The sequence below is a fragment of the Panthera onca genome, chromosome A2 (assembly GCF_046562875.1).
Source record: "Panthera onca isolate mPanOnc1 chromosome A2, mPanOnc1 haplotype 2, whole genome shotgun sequence".
In the NCBI taxonomy this organism is placed as follows: domain Eukaryota; kingdom Metazoa; phylum Chordata; class Mammalia; order Carnivora; family Felidae; genus Panthera; species Panthera onca.
Window position 1 is genome coordinate 69,216,887 of NC_138340.1, and position 19,105 is coordinate 69,235,991.

General features: G+C 38.4%; 1 protein-coding gene across 3 annotated transcripts in view; it reads left to right on the forward strand.

Moving 5' to 3' along the window:
* The first annotated feature begins 12,304 nt into the window (after nt 1–12,304).
* The window catches only part of VSTM2A (V-set and transmembrane domain containing 2A), a 29,233-nt gene continuing 22,432 nt past the window's right edge, over nt 12,305–19,105 (forward strand). The window contains exons 1-4 of one of the 3 annotated variants that reach the window (XM_060632154.3): nt 12,307–12,796; nt 13,023–13,152; nt 14,957–15,123; nt 16,293–16,343. In XM_060632154.3, the coding sequence (XP_060488137.1) occupies nt 13,074–13,152; nt 14,957–15,123; nt 16,293–16,343 (297 nt within the window). In that variant the 5' untranslated portion in view covers nt 12,307–12,796; nt 13,023–13,073. Of the gene's footprint in view, nt 13,153–14,956; nt 15,124–16,292; nt 16,344–19,105 lie in introns of all 3 variants that reach the window. The other 2 variants (XM_060632156.3, XM_060632155.3) reach the window with 2 other exon arrangements.

Sequence of the window (19,105 nt, forward strand, 5' to 3'; positions counted from 1 at the left end):
TAAATTAAAAATATATATATCCTTTCTAAATTATTAGCTTGAATTCTTCAGGTAAGTCTGTGTGTTTGGTGACAGGAAGTTAGATGAGCTTTTTTTCTGATTGCTTCTTTTTTTTAATGTTTATTTATTTCAGAGACAGAGGCAGAGCATGAGTGGGGGAGGGGCAGAGAGAGAGGGAGACACAGAGTCAGAAGCAGGCTACAGGCTCTGAGCTGTCAGCACAGAGCCTGACGCGGGGCTCAAACTCACAAACCGTGAGATCATGACCTGAGCCGAAGTCAGTCAGTCGCTCAACCGACTGAGCCACTCAGGCACCCTGATTGCTTCTATTTAATATTTAGAGTGAGAACAGAGAGAATTTGCACATCATAAAAAAGAAACTCTCGTGGCTGAAAGTTTTAGGAAGCTGGCAAAATTTAAAATAGTAACTGAGGATAATGTGGAGTGAGCCAACTAGGAAAATAATAGATTTGTTATTATTACAATGAAAATAATACAGTTACAGACATCATCAAGGGCCCATTTGAGACTGGGGATAATAAATGTTTAATGGTCAGATGTCAGTTTAGTGGAAATGGTTTTGAATTTCTTGTTACTTAACTTTTTATTAAAGAAAACTGCAGAAAACATAAATTTACAAATCAATAAATTATCACCCAGAGAATACCCATGTAACCAGTCTCCAGGTCAAGAAATAGAATATGAGTAGCCCCCAGTTGAGTCTTTTAACACAACACCCATTTTCCTTTCCCGATATTGACTTCAGCACTGTAATATAGTTAGTTATACCTGTGGGGTTTTTTTTAATTGTATTGAATTGTATGCTATAGTACATATTCTTCATGTCTGACTTTTGGTGCTCAATATGTTTATAAGATGTATCAATTTTGTTGTTTATGGTTATTTTGTTCATCTTCTTTGATGTTTGTTAGATGAACATACCATAATTTACCTATTCTAGTGTAGGTAAACATCTGATTTTACTTTTGGGCTATTAAAAGTAATGCTACGGTGAATATTCCTACACAAATTTCTTGGAGTACATATACATATATTCTTGTTGCATTTGTACATAAGAGTAGAGTTATATTTCACAGTGTAAGTACACCTTAGAATTAACAGATATGTCAAACTATGTTTCAAACCAATAGCACGATTGGGTACTACCCCCACCTAAATGAAGGAGCTTCCCTATTTTGCTTCACATGCAGACCAGTAATTGAGAATACCATTTTTTTTTATTTTAGCTATCCTAATGGGATATGTCATTGCATCTTTCATCGGAATTTACATTACTATTAAAGAGATTAAACATCTTTTCATATTTTTATTGATCTTTATTCTCTTTTGTGAAGTCAGTATAAAGTCTATTGCCCATTTTTAAAAATAGTGTGCTTTTATCTACAATAGCCAAATTATGGAAACAATCCAAATGTTCATCAACTGATGAAGATATATATATATATATATATATATATATATATATATATATATATATACATACATATATGAAGATTACTCAGTCATATAAAAAAATGAAATCTTGCCATTTACAATGACATGGATGGAGCTAGAGACTATAATGGTAAGTGAAATAAGTCAGAGAAAGGCAAATATCGTATGATTTCAATCCTATGTGGAATTTAAGAAACAAACAAATGAGCATGGGGAAAAAAGAGAAAGAGAAGCAAACCAAGAAACAGATTCTTAACTATAGAGAACAATCTGGTAGGTACCATAGGGGAGGTGGATGGGGAGATGGGTTAACTAACCGGTGATGGAGATTAAGGAGGGTGCTTGTGTTACATGTAAGTATTGAATCACTAGATTGTATACCTGAAATTAATATTAAACTGTATGTTAATCAAATGAAATTTAAATAAAAACTTAAAAAATATATGGGGCGCCTGGGTGGCTCAGTTGGTTGGGCGACTGACTTTGGCTTGGGTCATGATCTCACAGTTTGTGAGTCTGAGCCCCGCGTTGGGCTCTGTGCTGACAGCTCAGAGCCTGGAGCCTATTTCGGATTCTGTGACTCCCCCTCTCTCTACCCCTCCCCTGCTCACATTCTGTATCTCTCTGTCTCTCAATAATAAATAAACGTTAAAAAAATTTTAAAAGAAACTTAAAAATATAAATAAATAAATAAATAAATAAATAAATAAATAAACAAACAAATAAATAAGAAAAATAGTATGCTTTTCTTATTGATCCATGGAAATCTTTATATATCCTGGATATGTGTGTTTTGTTGCTTATGTATATTCCAACTATTCATCTCTATGTTTTTAATTCTTACTCAGCTAACAATGTCATTTGATGAACAGAACTTCTAAATTTTAATGAACTCCTATGTATCAATCTTAGTAGCTGTTGGTTTTGTAACCTATTTAAGGAATCTTTCTGTAGGCCAAAATCAAGAGGATTTTCTCCTATATCATCTTCCAGAAACTTAAATATTTCAGTGTTCACAATTAGGTCATAATCAACCTGGATTTTTTTTTCTGTGTGCCATAAATCAGGGACTATATTTTCCTTTATGTAGATAGCCAATTTGCCAAGAATCATTAATAGAAAAGATTTTCCTTTGACCATGTAGCTAAAATCTCACCCTTGTTGCATATAAAAGTCCAAATACACGCAGGAAGATTTCTATATTTTTTTAATGTTTATTTATTTTTGATAGACACACACACACACACACACACACACACACACACACACACAGAGTATGAGCAGGGGAAGGGCAGAGAGAGGGAGACACAGAATCCTAAGCAGGCTCCAGGCTGTGAGCTGTCAGTACAGAGCCCAATGTGGGGTTTGAACTCACGAACCATGAGATCATGACCTAAGCCAAAGTCAGACGCTTAACCAACTGAGCCACCCAGGCGCTCCTAGATTTTTTTAATTTCACTTTTTCCATCTGTAATCATGCCAATATGATAATGTCTTATAAATTATTTATACTGTCTTGATATATCTACCAAATCATCTTCATTTCTCTTTCTCTTTTCTTAATCTTTGCTACTTTCGATTCAAAAATTACCAAAAGAAATGTCGAATTAACTTGTCAATTACCACAGATAACCTATTGACATTTTGAGTAAAACTGCATAGATACATATGTTAATTTGTCTTCTAATCAACAAAGATAGGAATATTCTCTTTTTATTTAGATCTTCTTTTATTTTTCCCAACCTCTTTACAGAGATTCTGCAAATTTTCCATTAGATTTATTCATGGATATTTGATAATTTTATTCTCCTGTAAATTCCATATCTGTATTTTTAAGTGTTTATTTTTTAATTTATTTATTTTATTTTATTTTATTTTATTTATTTAGGTAATCTCTACACCCAGTGTGGGGCTCAAACTCATGACCCCAAGATCAAGAGTCTCATGCTCTTCCAACTATGCCAACCACGCACCCTAGTGTTTATTTATTTTTGAGAGAGAGAGAAAAAGCACAAGCAGGGGAGGGACAGAGACAGAGGATACAGAAAATCCAAAGTGGACTCTGTTCTGACAGCAGAGAGCCCGACCTGGGGTTCATCATGACCTGAGCTAAAGTCAGATGCTTAACTGACTGAGCCACCCAGGCGTCCCTTTAAATAATTTTAATATTCTAATCTGTGTTACTACGGTGTGGAAATACAATTGACTTGATATATTGACCTCATATCCAACAATTTTTTTCAAAATTTACTTATAAATTCTAATAATTTATATTTATATTTTGTGTTTTCTACATATATAATCTTATCAACCACAAGTATTGACAGTTTAATTTCAATATTTTCTTATCCTTACATGTTTTATTTCTTTTTCTTGTCTTCATACATTAGCTAGTACCTCCAATACGATGTTGTATGGTACTGAAGACTGTGGGCATCTTTGTCTACGTCCCAAACTCAGAGGCACACATTTTGCTATTAAATATGATATTTAATATTAGCATTTAGTAGATGTCTTTTATAAGGTTTAGGAAGTTCTGTTTCCTGCATAATAAGGGACACTAATCATTAATGGATATTAAATTTTATCACATTTTTATTGAATTATCAAAATGGTTCACTAAAAGAGATTCATACTTTAAGAAGCTAGCATCCAAAATTGAAAGTGACTTTAAGAATTTATTTGGCTAGGTGATTAAAACTTGAATTTAAAGATGGCCTACATTAAATGAGGTCAAAATAATGAACTTCCATAATGTGGAGGAAGATATCCAAAGCTTTAGAAATATAGGAATGTTGTATGTATTTGTTATGTGAAACACATTAACCTACTCACTATCTATCCCCTGAGGGGACTCAGAAGACACCTCATTCACTAAGATATTGACAAATACTTCAGTCAAGCATCACCAGCTTCCATATAATTAGTTTGGTGGGGTCAGTCTTCTGTAGGGCACCACTATAATGAGCTCTTTATGGGAATGATCATTTTGTGGCTGCAATTAACTACAAAGTTATAATAATAAGCCAAAGGAAGGCCATGGCAATCAGAGGGCCTTGACCTTCAGGGATTGGCCAATTGATCATGATGTACTTAAAACTTAAATAGATGACTATCTTTCAAAGTAGTGTTCAATCTATATAATTGGAGGCAGGGGGGTAGAACTCTATGTCTGAATGGAAACAAGCTAATATCAAAAAACAAAACAAAACAAAACAAAACAAAACAAAACAAAAAGATCTTCTCACCAAGTGCTCAGACACAAGTTAGATCACAAATGGGGAGTCATACCAAAGCTTTTTCTCTGACAACTCCATGCTAGATAGAACATGGTTAAATCAACTATAGAACTCTAGACTGTTATATTGGCCCCCTTCACATGTACATTTCATTGACACAGGCTCAGTATATTTTTTACATAGTCTTTTTGTTTTGAACTAATACTAGTTTTTCTCTTAAATATTAGTTCTTTTTTCTTCTGGATCATAAATCACCACGGGAAAAAAAAAAAAAAAAAAAACCTCTTGAATGCAAAAGTCTCTGGGTCCCCTGAAGAAGTCTCCTGATACATCAATCAATGCCTGGGGACCTAATATGCTACCATAGTTCACCATATTAAAGGCTAATGGAAATCAGGTCATACACAGAATCTTGAATCTGATGAGTGTGTGGGCCAAACTTGTGGTTTTCCCCCTTGTTTTGAATGGTGTTAGGGAAGATATGCTGAGCAGTTTGCAGAATCCTTATATGACTTGTTGGCCAAAACAAGGGAGGCTAATAGTGGATAAAGTGATAGCACACTGAACCAGCCTTTGAGAGGAGGAAGTCAAGAAGGAATGAAATGATATATGGGGAAATGTCCAAAGAGAAACTGATATGAATTTTTTAAATGGTTGACCAACTAATGGTGTGGGAGTTGCAGATCAAGGATGCAAGGTTTTGGTAAGTGACGGGCAATGTAAATTTACTATTTCTAAGTTACAACAGATCTAGGAAATGGCAAAGTCCACAATGAGACAAAGGAGGTATGCGACTGAAAGTAGGGTGAGCAATATTTTTATTTGATATAAAATTAAAAACCGAGAAATCAGTATTTTAAAAGCATCCTCTAACTGAATATTGAAATAACTAAGGAAAAGGGAAGTATCCTTTAGTAGTTTTTGAAGTAACTAAGAGCAGGGAAGAGCTGATAAATTAAGAAAGTCTATAAACAAAAAGGGAAACATGTTCTAAGTTGAATAACATGAGCTCCAAAGGGACACAGTTAAATTCAAGGAGGAAACATCAGGTTAGGAAGTTCTGCTCTTCAGTAACTTGAAATGTTAGAGTACAAATGGCCTAGGTGAAGGTGAAGGTTTCCTGGGGTGTTGTATCAGTTGAAGAGAACCAGGCTTTTGGTTGGTTGCACGCTGAATGTGTACAAAAGACAAAAATGGGGAAGAGGGTGAAGATGTAAGAAAGTTTCCTAATCTCAGAAGACACAGTAGAGAGAACCAGAGAAGAATGTTGGCTAGAGCATGGGCATAAGGACTCCATGGAGTAGAGAAGCCTGGAACACATCCTCTGTGGGGAACAGATAGGTAAAGCATGCTGGATACACATGTGGTCTAGTAAAGTCAACAAAAGTGGCCAAAACATTACAAGAGAATGAAGGGCCAGCTACAGTTTTCCCTTTAGCCCTGTATGTATTTACTCCCCTTTCTCCTGTCCCATCCCACCCCTGAATGTCACTGCTGCAGCACACACACACATACACCTCTCTCCTCTGAAAATGGACTGGTGAACACACCTTCCATAATTGTGAATAAAACCTTCCAAATATAAAACAAATCCCAGGAAATTCTAAAGACCTCCTTTACTTTTTTGTTCCCTCTTTCTTAAATTGCAAAGCATTTTCTCAAAGTATAGTTTCCTGTACTTATGTTTCTTTAAATGTAAAGCTTTTTTGCTTCCTCTTAGCAATTACCAAGACTAATTGATGATTCAGCCCAGCTATCAGGGGCTACTCCCACAGGGCCTCTGGGTCTTCCAAAGAGAATGTGAGCTGACTCCCACTCTCTGTATTTAGAACATTTTGACTTGGGATCAAAATTTTCTTTCATCCAACCTCAAATACCTTCACAACTAAATCCTGGCCATTTACAGGACTCTTAAATATTCTCTTATACCTTGCAAGTTACACAGTCATGATCGTCAACTTGACACCGGAATAAGGGCTCTATATTCCTCTTAAACTACGGTGGTCATATAATTTATCATCCAGAAAGGGATGCTTTTGAAAGCAGAAGTATGTGATATTAACAATTATAGTGAGACAGTGACATGAACCAAGACCATTCTGATGTGATCACTATATTTTCAATCAACCTAGGACTTGTATGATGCTCCCTTAAAAGGCTCAAGATTCTGAATAGGGGAATGCACCAAGTTCTTATGATGACAGGGGTTGATTATTTAAGTCATTCAGCCCTTCGGACTACAGTCAGACTAACTCCAGTTAAGTTTGGTACCATATAGAATTACTTATACCCATTTGTTAATATACCTGGCTTAGCTTAATGGAGGTGAGCGGGACCTCCATACATACTGGAGTCACATCAAAGCCCTTTTCTCAAAATAACTAAGTGCTAGAACACTGCTAAATCAGTCCTAGAACTTTGACTGTTGCCTTGGCCCCCTTCTTACAACATCTCATGAATGAAGTTTCACGGTCCTATTGTATTTTTCAAATTTAGTCTTGTTGTTTTGAATTAACTCCACTTTTCCTCTCAAATATGAGTTCTTTATTCCTCCAACACAAATGATTATAATTTGCCACCATTTGCCTGTGGGGAAGCCCAGAATACCCCCATACATTTCTTCTAAAAGATCACCATAAGGGTAATAAGACTTCCCTTTTTATTCATCCTGAATATCTTAAAATCTTGGGCTTATGAGTGAAAAATAGGAATAAGTGAAAATTAAAAAAAATAGTTAGCTTTTATTGAACACTTACTGTATACCTGGCATTTCCTCACAAAGTATAAAACAGGAGCTGTCATTTACAGGGCAACTGGGTGACATTTAGGAAAGAAAAGTCACTTGCTTAAAAGCATACAGATAATAAATGCTAAAGGGAAGGTTGAACTCAATCTTTAATATTCAATAATTAGAAAACATGTATACTTAAAAATGTTCTGAATTAGGAAATATATATACTTAAGCATGTAAAGCTAGTTAAATGTTTGTAAATCGCTTTGTTTCTTGAAAGATGTTCAAAACCATTATTATAACTTATTATACATAAGTTATTATTTACTTTCATTCATATTATAAATATAGGCAAAGAAACATGGACAAGCATAGAAACTATAAACTCTACCAAAATTGTTGCTTTTCTTGTATTTTGGGTTTATTTCGCCCCAGATAATTATCTGTTGCACAAAAATAGATGTAGAATATAGTTATTCATGTCTAATCAAACCCACAGGATTTTTAATGGAAAAAAAAGCATATATTGAAATTAATAAATATCACAAACCCTGAGTTTCAACTGCAGCATAATTTTGAAGCCAGAAGAAATATTCCAGAGATAGTAGACGCAGCTACGTGATCCTTAGGGGTTTTTTTGTTTGTCTGTTTTTTGTTTGTTTGTTTTTTTTAACTTCACAGCTTCCAGCTATAGACTCTTTATATTTTTCACTAAGGGTGGGCACCCAATATTCATGTTAACTTTTTTACTAATGAAGAAATTACCAGATACAATTTATGTTTGATCATGAGCCCGTTTTAATCTCTCACGAGACAAAAGGTGAATGGAAGGATCCGTCAGTTTTGTGGAGGACGTCTAAGCAGATCATGATATTAACTGTTACAGAAAATGTGAAGCTTCCCTCTGCTGTTTCCAGCGGTCACATCTAGACCAGATATTACAGTTTAAAAATGACATAACATGACCTCATGAATAATTAGAGGTCTGACTTTGTGAACTTCAGCTACAAAGTTACATTGAGATTCACAGAATATAAGCTAGATCTAAGTAATTTCTATTTTGGTCATGCATTAAAGGAAAAAAATAAAGGGGAAAATTACGTGTGGAAGATTAAAATGAACAGTAGCCATACAAGGGGTAATTAGGCAATATAGACCACCTGGCTATTTAAAATACTGATCACTTCCAATGACCACCCGTTATTCTCCCTCCCTGAATTGTTTACTTTATCAGATGCAAGATATAAGACAATCAGAATGTATGTGGAGGAGGTTCAAAGACTGGAATTTCAAGTGACTCATTTACCAGCATCTAGGAGAGAGTTTGGGTGCAACTGATTTCTTTCCAGCGGTCACTTTTCCAGTAAAACCTGTAGAACCAAGAGCATGAACATGTTTTGTTTGCTTGCCTTAAAATATGCAATCCTTAATCCTTTGTTTTAAGCATTTTAGGTCTTAGGATCTTGATGAAAGAAAGTCTTGATTTAGTTTTATGACCCAAAGGAGTGACCATCACTTGCAGCCCCTGGCCTGTCATCTGTGAGTGAGCAGGTTGGTTGATAGCTCCATTCCATTTCTGAAATTCATTGATTTTAAGGAGACATGCTATATACATATACAGCAAGGGATGTTATTTATATTGTTTCTGTTGTGATTATCTTGTCCTTGACTTTCTCATATCTTTGAGAATGTGACATGTGGAGGAGACCAATAAACCCAGCACTACCAAAACAAATTTTAAAAGGTCATCTTTGCTTAATATGAGTTAGTGACTTTCTCCTAGACTCCTAATTTCTTCCATTGAAAGAGTTTCTCTGTGGGTTTTTTATATATTGCTTCTGTATCTAAAGACTCTGTAATATTTCCTTTTATTTCCCCAAGTGAGAAAAAATAAACCAGGCATGAGGTTACAGGTGAAAATATGCCTCAATATCTTGAAATGTTCTCTCCTATACAGTTTTGAGCTTCTCCAAAGACCATGTTTGAGAACACAGTAGAATGTACCTCTAGGTGCATGGATGAAAAATCTGAGCTGCTCAACTAACCTTGCTTGTCAGAGAGGTAAAGAAATGAAGCTTATGTTTCTAGACCCATGAGGATGATCTTCCAATTTCTTAGTTTTATTTTAAAGGTTATTTATAAATAAAATACATAATCTTGGATCTTCCATTTGTTGAAAAAATTTTAAAAGTTTACATTGGGCACTAAGTCTCAATTTAGGACAGATTATGCAAATGGAATATGGAAAGTAATTTCATCTTGAGCCTTTGGAAGTGAAAAATGGTGATCCCTGTCAAGTTCAAGGTGCACAGATGCCCCAAAGCCCTCTTAGGAGAAAGGGCCAATCTAGTTTATAATCACAGATCTTGAAGAGCCCTTCTCCTGCTTAGTTAATTCTTAGTGGATCAAAGGCTCTGAAAGTGTATGTGAGACTGTGGACATCATAAGGCAGCAGTTTTTGAAAGATAAAGTTAAACAAGTTTTTATACACAAGAAAAGAGTATGATGCAATCTAAATAAGATATCAAAGGAAGGCAATGGAATGAACTCAACCAGATTGAATTATACCCAAGGAAGGAACATATTCAAATAAGCATTCCTATTACACAGTTCAGAGGAAAAGTAGCTCTGGTGATACAAATATTTAAATTTTAAAACAGCAAAAAAAATTAACAAAAGTTAGTTTAGAAGGCAAGAAAACAATTTTAAAAATGAGATTGTAAGATTTTATTTTTGGAGCGTTAGTTCATAGATAGATTTTTGTTTGCTTGTTTGTTTTAAGAAGAGATTTGCAGTCATTTTTATAGGGTGAGGGACCAACAATCATTCTGGGAAAGGAGAAATGAGAAGAAAATGTCTCTCCCATTTCTGGATGCAAACAAGTTATCTGTGCTGGTAAGTTACCACCAATTTTATAGAAGAATGTGGTATTTTACAGGAACTTAATAAAAAATAGTGGGACTTTGCCTCAGAACTGTGACATTTGATATATTGGGTATATTTACTTTTTTAATTAAACTTTCTTATCATTTCAAACTGCTAATATAGAGATATTTTGTCTTTAATAAAGCAAATGTTCTAAAGGAAATAATGCAAGTTTGTTTGCCAGCACTATATACTGTCCTTGAAATGATACAGCAGATATTTAAGATGAAATTATTGGTCTATCTTGGCAAAAGTGAAAATAATATACCTATCGGGCATTTTTCATAAGAAAAAGAACATAAATCTTTTTCCAATTTTGTCTTTCTTGTTTCTTTATTTCTTTTTCTTTTCTTTTTTTTCTTTCTTTTGTTGCTTAAATGCTTATAAAGTAGTTTGATAGTTTATCTGTCCTATAAAAGCTTTTCTCATACTTTAACACTTTTCAACTTACTTTTATTGTACTTCTATAGTTACAATGATCAAGTTCCCCTTAAAAGAAATTGAAGTGCTTTGCTAAATTAATTCAGAACTTCCCTTGCTTAAAATGGATGCCCTTTTCTTTATACTGGAAACTGTTCGAACAGCAGATAACCTTGAAGTCAGGTCATTTTCATGACATATTAATCTCATGGTTATGTTATATATTCAACTAAAGCTAAAACCAGGAGATAAACATTGAACATATCTTGTTAAGGATAACTTGAAAGTTAACCTCTGAGGATCTAATACCTGCAAAGTTCTGTTTATTTTCCAAATAATGTTAAGTACGGGGCAAGTATATTAACTTGGATTGTTTCCGTACTCTAAATACATTCTCCGTGAGGAAGTATTTGGGCATAAAGAAGCTTATTTTCTTGAAATGACATACTTCAGAATCCTTTGCTCAATACAAGGATATGGAGTCTTGTTGGCCTAAACACAAACCAATGTAAAACATTCCCCATGACTTTCTTCGAATCTTATAAATCTTATATTCAGAGTGAAAAATAAATATATCTTCAGAAAATAAATAATATTCTTATGAAGTTATTGTGTATTGGTTTTCTGATCATTTAAGTTGTTGCTGCATTCAGCAGCAGAAGCATAAGTGGTTTAAAAACTCAACAGATATGTTATGGTTATTTTTTTTTTGGTCTGGTTAGTGAAGGAATTAACCAACTACAGATTTTTTACCAGTAAAATGAAAATACATATACTGCATTGGTTTCCTGACAGCATTGTTAAGGCTGAGTCATATTTCCAAATAATATTGAAAATTTGTGGTATAGTTGCATAGAAATAATAATGGGAATAAAATATCTGGTATTCTGCTTAAATAGGAAATGATTTTAATTTTGTTAAAAAGATTTAAATTCAGTGGCTAATGGTTGGACTTCATAAGGACAAATGGAGTCTTTAATACACTGTTTTTAGGTTCTTAATAAGAAATAGAACATCTCTATCTCAAACCTTCTCCAGGGCAAATAAGTGGATTTGTTTCAAATTCCAAAACTTATTGTGCTTTTTTTCCCTAGGAGAATATTCCTTATTCATATAATCCTAGGGAGCATTAGATAATTATTGTTATGCAAAAGAAAAGCAAAGAAACAAAAAGAAAACCCGTGCAATGGAGACCTTAATGGTATTTAAAACCCCTCCCCCATTCCAAAATACGTGTGAGACAGAAGCAGGGAAGGCAGAGGGGCATATGAATTTTTTAAAAAATAATACAATAAAAGTAATCGTCGTGTGGTGGGTTTTTCTTTCTGGAAAATTCTCTCAATACGTGACTTTTCGTACTTTTTGTCTTCTCCGTTTTCCAGCTAGAGTGGTATGGTGCCTGCATGAGCTTTCTCCTCCGCTGGAGGCTGTTCGGCACTAAATTCGTGAGGAATAATAGCATGTGATCATTCTAGTTAAAGCAGTTAATAACTGGTTAAGCGACATTTCCCTCAAACGACTGTTTTCCTCGCCCTAAAGCAGTCTCCTTCACCCCATCCCATTCCTCCCTTCCTCTTCAACAATGCCCCAACTTCCTCCCCAAATCTCCAGCTCCTAGCCCCCCGCAATCCTACACCGCAATCCTACAACTGTATTGTCCTCCTAAGCACCGAGCGATCCGGTCTGCCGAGGCAAGAAGGAGTCAATCCATGGAGGAAAAAAGCAAACTGGAAAAAAATAAATGCTCCTGCTCCCCAGAAGGAAAACGTAGACGGAGCCGCCAAGCCCCAAGCCTGCCGCGGGCTGCCCGGCCCGAGTTCCCGGCAGCTGGGGAGCTGTCCGGCGCGCAGAGAGTTAAAGGCATCATCGCAGCCATTAGAGGGAAAAGTTGCGGCGCGGCGAGCCCGGTGAAGTCCTCCAGCCCGCCCCCCTTGCCCACTCCCCACTTCCCGAGCTGGCTCGGCGTTTAGGGAGGGCAGTGATCACGCAAGCCGGAGCAGTGGGCTGACGTTGGACGAGCTGCCAGGTAGCTGAGAGCAGGCAGCGAAGCAGCTGAGGCACTTCCCCGCGTTGCAAGCCCGAGTGTGGACTCGAAGCCTCTCCGAATCCGAGCCAGCTGGTTTTAACCTTTGCGAATTGCGCTCCCCTCTCCCCAAAGCCAGTGCTCGCTGAACCAGCAGCAGGATGTTTGCAGTGTCGCGCCCAGGGCTCTGAGACCGAGCCTCTGATACATTTGCATTCCTTTCTTTTAGGGCTTTTTGGCTGTCGGCTACACTGATGTGACCCCCCCTCCAATTTTTGGAATGATGGGGATCTTTTTGGCGTATGTTGGATTTGTTTTCTTTTCCGTTTTATATGTACAACAAGGGCTCTCTTCTCAAGGTAAGTGTGTGCTCATTGGCAAATATACATTTGCTTGTGGAATGTGTGTGTGTGTGTGTGTGTGTGTGTGTGTGTGTGTTCTCTACATTCAAAGAACGGCCAAGCAGATGTAGTGAGATTCTTAGCAAGTAACGGTGGAATAGTGTTCTGTTTGGCATTTTTCTTTAAAGTTTATTAAATAGTAGGCAAGCTAGATTTGAGAGCAAGCCTAGTTGGTGCCTGACAATGAAGTGGGTTCCTGTGCAAGCGCAAACACAGGGGTGTGTGTGTGTGTGTGTGTGTGTGTGTGTGTGTGTGTGCGCCTTGTATCTGTGTGCATGCACTGGGTAACCACTCATGCATACATAATCATCGCAAACAAACAGAGCTGGGGATGGGGGGCTCTCCATTGCCAGTCCTCAGTGTAGGCAGAATTGGTTTAGAGTTTCCTTTTTCTGGGTCCTTGCGACTTCTTTTGCATGTGTGTTTATCAAAGGACAGACTCCTCTGAGGACCCATAAAAAGGCACGACTTGCATCACAAACAGCAGCAGCCTGCTGAATCCAGTTGTTCAGGACTTCGCAGGCTGCAGTGATCATTTCAGCACCACGAACAGATCACATCTCTGCTGCCAGAAGACTGCATCACTTCTGCAAGCAGAAATGCTATCTTCCTCCTGGGAGCTGAAACAGAAAAGTCCTTTTCAGAGCCGAATGTCTTCTTTAACATCCGCTACTTCCTTTAAGTATAAATACGGTTCCACTTCGGTAGAGATCGTCTTGGTATTTCACAAAATTTTGAAAAGAGACACTGACGGTGCCTCTCTTTAAAAAGTGGGGGGAAGGTGCACCCACCCAAAATCAGTGCTACAGCCCCCCAGTCCTGTCCATGAGTGTGCGTTGTAGTTGTGCACCTCCATCACCCACAAATCTCCCTAAGACTACTTTCAGGGAAACATCAGTTCTTTGCAAAGTGTCCCTTAGACAAGATAAGAACAAACACCCAAAGCATTCTATGTTGAAGAAATGCCTTTGGGGAAAAGGGAACATTTCATTTTCGTGAGTTTCTTCTTAACTCTGAATTTTGCAGAGTAGCAGTGTCCAGATCGATAGTGAAAACACTGAAAAAAATATATATCTCTGGTGGCTTCAAAATAGTCTTTAATCTGAACTCAAATGAGGGGTGTGATTCTTACATGCCATGATGTACAGCAATTGGCAGCGTGATGGCTTGATGAGAACAAATACAAAGGTGAATCTGGAAAGAAAGAAATATTCGCAGCTTAGAACGTGTGCAACTTGTTTCACTGCTGTGGTCTTAACATCGCAATTGCTAACCATTGTTTTGATATATCAGGAAGGTGCATTTTGACAGGTAATCACGATCCATTCTCTGTTATATGAACATCCAGTTAGTCATAGATTGTTTAGAAACTTAGCGCAAGAGGCTCTCCTCATAGATCAGCTTGACAGATTTGTCAAAAATGTAGCTCACTGAATCCCTCTGTAAGTTTTGGGTAATGCTGCAGTCTGACAAAAGGTATGTGGGCATCTTGGCTAACAGAGGGGAGTTATTTGGCAAGCTTGTTAGCCTTTCCATTATCTGGACTTCATCAACAACAAAGTTATTTAGGCATGATCCCAAAAATGAGACAGGAACGAGGCAAAGGAAGGGGGGTTGGGGAGCCAGGCAAAGTCCGAGATGTCACGGAGGGGTTTTGTTGCCCTGATTTTTAAGTCCAAGAAAAATGTAGCGAGCTCTCAAGGAAAGAGAAGCTGACGAGAGTGGTGTGTACATTCCAACAAGATGCATTTCTGTTTTGCAGCAAAATTCACCGAGTTTCCGCGGAACGTGACAGCGACCGAGGGGCAGAATGTGGAGATGTCCTGCGCTTTCCAGAGTGGCTCTGCCTCGGTGTACCTGGAGATCCAGTGGTGGTTTCTGCGGGGGCCCGAGGACCTGGAGCCCGGGGCCGAGGTGGCTGGTGCGCAGGTAGCGGAGTCGCGTCTTCCGCAACGCCCCCCTGAGTGTGTCCCACTCACCCCCTTAGTCCTCTAGGTGTCCAGTTTAGGGGGCGCCCCCGGGGGCCCGCGTGGTTCTGTTAGCGCGACTGATGCCAGCAATACCAGGCAGTGAGAAGGAATGTGTCCTGCTGATATCACCTTAAAACCAAGGAGGACGTCCTGTTGTGGAGTCTTCCCCAGTTAAAACTGGGAATGACTTCCTCCTTTTAGTACCGGCGATGGTGGAGCTGTCCTTCCGGGACTGCTGTGTTGACACATCCCAGGACACTCTCCTCCCCTTTCCGGGACGGTGGGGTGGGGAGGGATTGTTCTGTGCCTCCATCACACACACACACACACACACACACACACACACACACACATACACACACACACACAGACACACACACACAGCGTCAGTTCTCACGACTGAGGTTGTCAGAAAAGAGATTGGGGGAGGGGGAGAGAGAAGGGAAAAGAGGAGGGGTAAGTGGAGGCGGGCAAGGGAGCGACGGAGTGGGGGAAGGAAGGCGGGGGCGGTGGAAAGAGGCGGGGAGAGAAGGAAAGACGGAAGGGAGAGGGTATGGGGAGTGAACGATGGAGGGGCCCGGAGGTGACTCCTCAACACCCCGGAGAGGAGGGCGGAGGGGTGGGGTGAGAAGGGAAAGGAAGGTGTGGAGAAACGGAGCAGGGCTGGGAAAAGGAGGAGAAGAGGAAAAGGGAAGAAGCGGTGAGAGAGGAAAAGAGGGTCCGAGCAGAGATTGAACAGTTCAGCAAAAGAGACGGCGGCCTTATCGGAGCGGAAATAAAAAGGAAAATCTGGCAGAGACCCCAGGGAGGGGTCGCAGGCTGGGCTAAGACGCAGAATCCCGTCCCCGCAAACTTCCACCCGCGCCCGCGCCCCCTCGCGGGCCCGGCGCGTCCGGGACCCACCTCCCCGCGCGCGCGACTCGGCAGCGCCCCCGCGCGGTCCCCTCCCCGCGCCGCGGTGGCCTGGGCCGCGCTCGCCCTCGTCGGTCTCTTTTCTGAATCACCCCACCGGAGACGGTCCTACCGCCCCCGCTCGGGGCTCGTCGGGCAGGCTCCACGCGGCCGCCCCCGGGACAGGATGGGGACCGTGGGGGTCCCGAGTCTGAGCGTCGTCTCCTTCTCCCGCAGGTGGAGCTGGTGCCCGACCGAGACCCGGACAACGACGGGACTAAGATCAGCGTGAGTATCACAGCGACAGGCGACAGGGGGCGCGTGCCTTTGTCAGCTGCCAGGCAGGCCCCAGGTGAAAATTAGTGAATTTTAGGTTTTTTAAAAAGCCTTTTAACTAGTTGTCCCCGAGAACGACAATGTCACGAACGCAGGACGAGAACCAGTCTTCCCTTTCTTATTTCACTGGGTCCCAAAAAAATTGAAGCCGATTTAAAGATGACACAATAAAATTATTTACTTTAATATCCTAAGTATTTAAACAATTACTAAAGACTCATTTTGCCGGCCAAAGAGTGTGACGCTTTTTTTCTCACTCTTTTTTAACAGTTAAATAAATAGTTGTAAGCCTGTAGCGCTGCAAGGCTAATCTTCATTCAAAATCATAGAAAGAATTATCCTTTCATAGGAAGTAAAACACTAACTTATGAAAATCTTCCTAGGCAGGAAAAAATTAAAGCATCCAACGGGATGTTGAAATTGTATTGAAAACACTCAATTTTCAATGTGATTCATAATGCATGCCATGTATTTCTAATGCCAGTGCTCAAAATCATATAAAGGCAAAGCCAATATAAATATAAAACATAGTGGAGGAGGTTGACCTATTGAAAATATCGAGATGTATTTCGACTGTCCTGATTATTACTTTTAATAACTCTATGTGAAATTAGAAATAAAAAGAAAATTGTATCTTTTTACTACACCACAATTGAAACCTCCTACAATCACTTTATATTGATAGAACTGCCTAGCTCATTCATAAATAATAAAGAAGATTCCATTACTAGAAATGAAATAGTTGTACAATCAGAAGTACAAGGTCTCCTTAGCGTATATATGTTTAGGAATTCTTTTATAAAATACTGATATATGTAAATTATAAAATACATGTATTTTATAAAAATACATAATATTTTGTATATTCTATAATTTTTATAATATGAAACTAATACTTTATAAAATAAATGTAAATGTATAATCTAAACATGGAAGCAAATATCAAACAAAAATAAGACATAAACCCAAAACTACAATTTACCTTCATAAACTTATCGACTTTAGAATATTTTAATTCAATTATTATGCTATCACACAATTATTGTTTTCACACGATGCTAGAAAGGCTCACGGGTAAAATTAATTATTGGCAATACTTTTCTTAAGTATTTCATTTTATATACATATATATGTGGCTGGATTGTTCACTGACTAGTCAGGTTTCACCCTTCACCCACGCCTATATCTTCCAAAAAGCGGTAAGGAAAATAGCTTCCCACATCCTGAACTAAGGAAGCATGCGGTTAAGAAACACGGTCATGCACACAGCTACTACATACTGCGACTAACAGTATTATCTATGCCAAAGGTTAATAAAATCTAGTGAATCAGCAAAAAATTCTCGTTATAAACTGAGGTAGAAAGTAGTTTGTTCCCAGTTTACCTACAAGGTGACCTTGGCCATGTCATGTGTCTTAAACCAGTGGTTGTTAACTTAGAATTCTCAGGTATTCTTTTATGAAACATTGTGATAGCTTCACCTCTTGGAGATGCAGACTTAATGTTTCCACATTAATCCAAATGAGACCATTTTCTAACAGCTCCCTAGAGGATTCTAATGTGCAATCAGTGCTGAGAATCACGGATCCAAACCCCCAAATCTCAGTTTACTGTAAAAAAATAATCATATAAGTACTCCAACTATTTCAAACTTTATTAGGAGACTCAACTGACTATATTTGAAATGATTAGTCCCCATTATTTTTATAGTATTAGTATATTTATAAGTAATTTTGCATACAAATAAATACATACTATGGTTATGGTTCAACTGTTGGAAACTGTATACAACTCTGTAGGTAAAAACAGATGAGCGCTCCCCAAGTTTTCTTAATTACTTGGGGCATTTGAAAGTGTATGCCTTCTTCACTTCTTTCCCTGCCTTTCAAAATCATCCAAGGCCTTAAATCCTGGGTGTCTTATGAAATCCATCATCCTGTCAATCATGGATAATATATGATGTATATAAAATCTAGCTGTTCTGATAAAGACACTTATGGATATCTATGTGTATATGTATATTTGACATAATATAAAATTATATATAATCTTACATATTACAATTATATATAATTTTGCTGTTAATCTGGCATCAAAATTATTAGAAGAAATAAGAAAGCCGGTTTCACTCTTGGAAATCAAACCAGCGTCTGATTGATGGCCTCTCCAGTTCCAGTAGCATAAAAACCCTATCATTGCCGGAAGTATGTACTCTGCCCATAAGACCAGGTGATATTAATCTGCACCCCAAGTCATGCCACCCCATGACTGTTGGTAAGCCTGCACCAAACACTTGAGAAGAATACTTAATATTCAAGCCTTGTGTCACTACCTTTAGTAAGGCATCCCCAATGTAGGGATAAAAACACATTCTCACTTAAACCCTGGTGTCCCCAACAACATAGTTTTGTGATCTCTCAGAGTTGTAGCCTGAAGCGATGACAAGAGGCGGTACAAACTATATCCTTTACCTTATTATGTCCGTGTTTCGTTCAACGGAGCCAACCAGGCGGAGGTCAATCCCATGGTTGGAAAATGGCAGACCTGGAACCTAGGATCTGGGGACCACGCGGCTGAGAGACTCTGGCGCTGGCCGGATTGAACTAATTACCCCATGATTTTGTGAAGCCAGTTGTTAGTGCAATGGGATAAATACGACCTTCGTATTTGACTGTTGAGAAAATAAATAGCTCTCTGACTGTGGCTACGAGGCT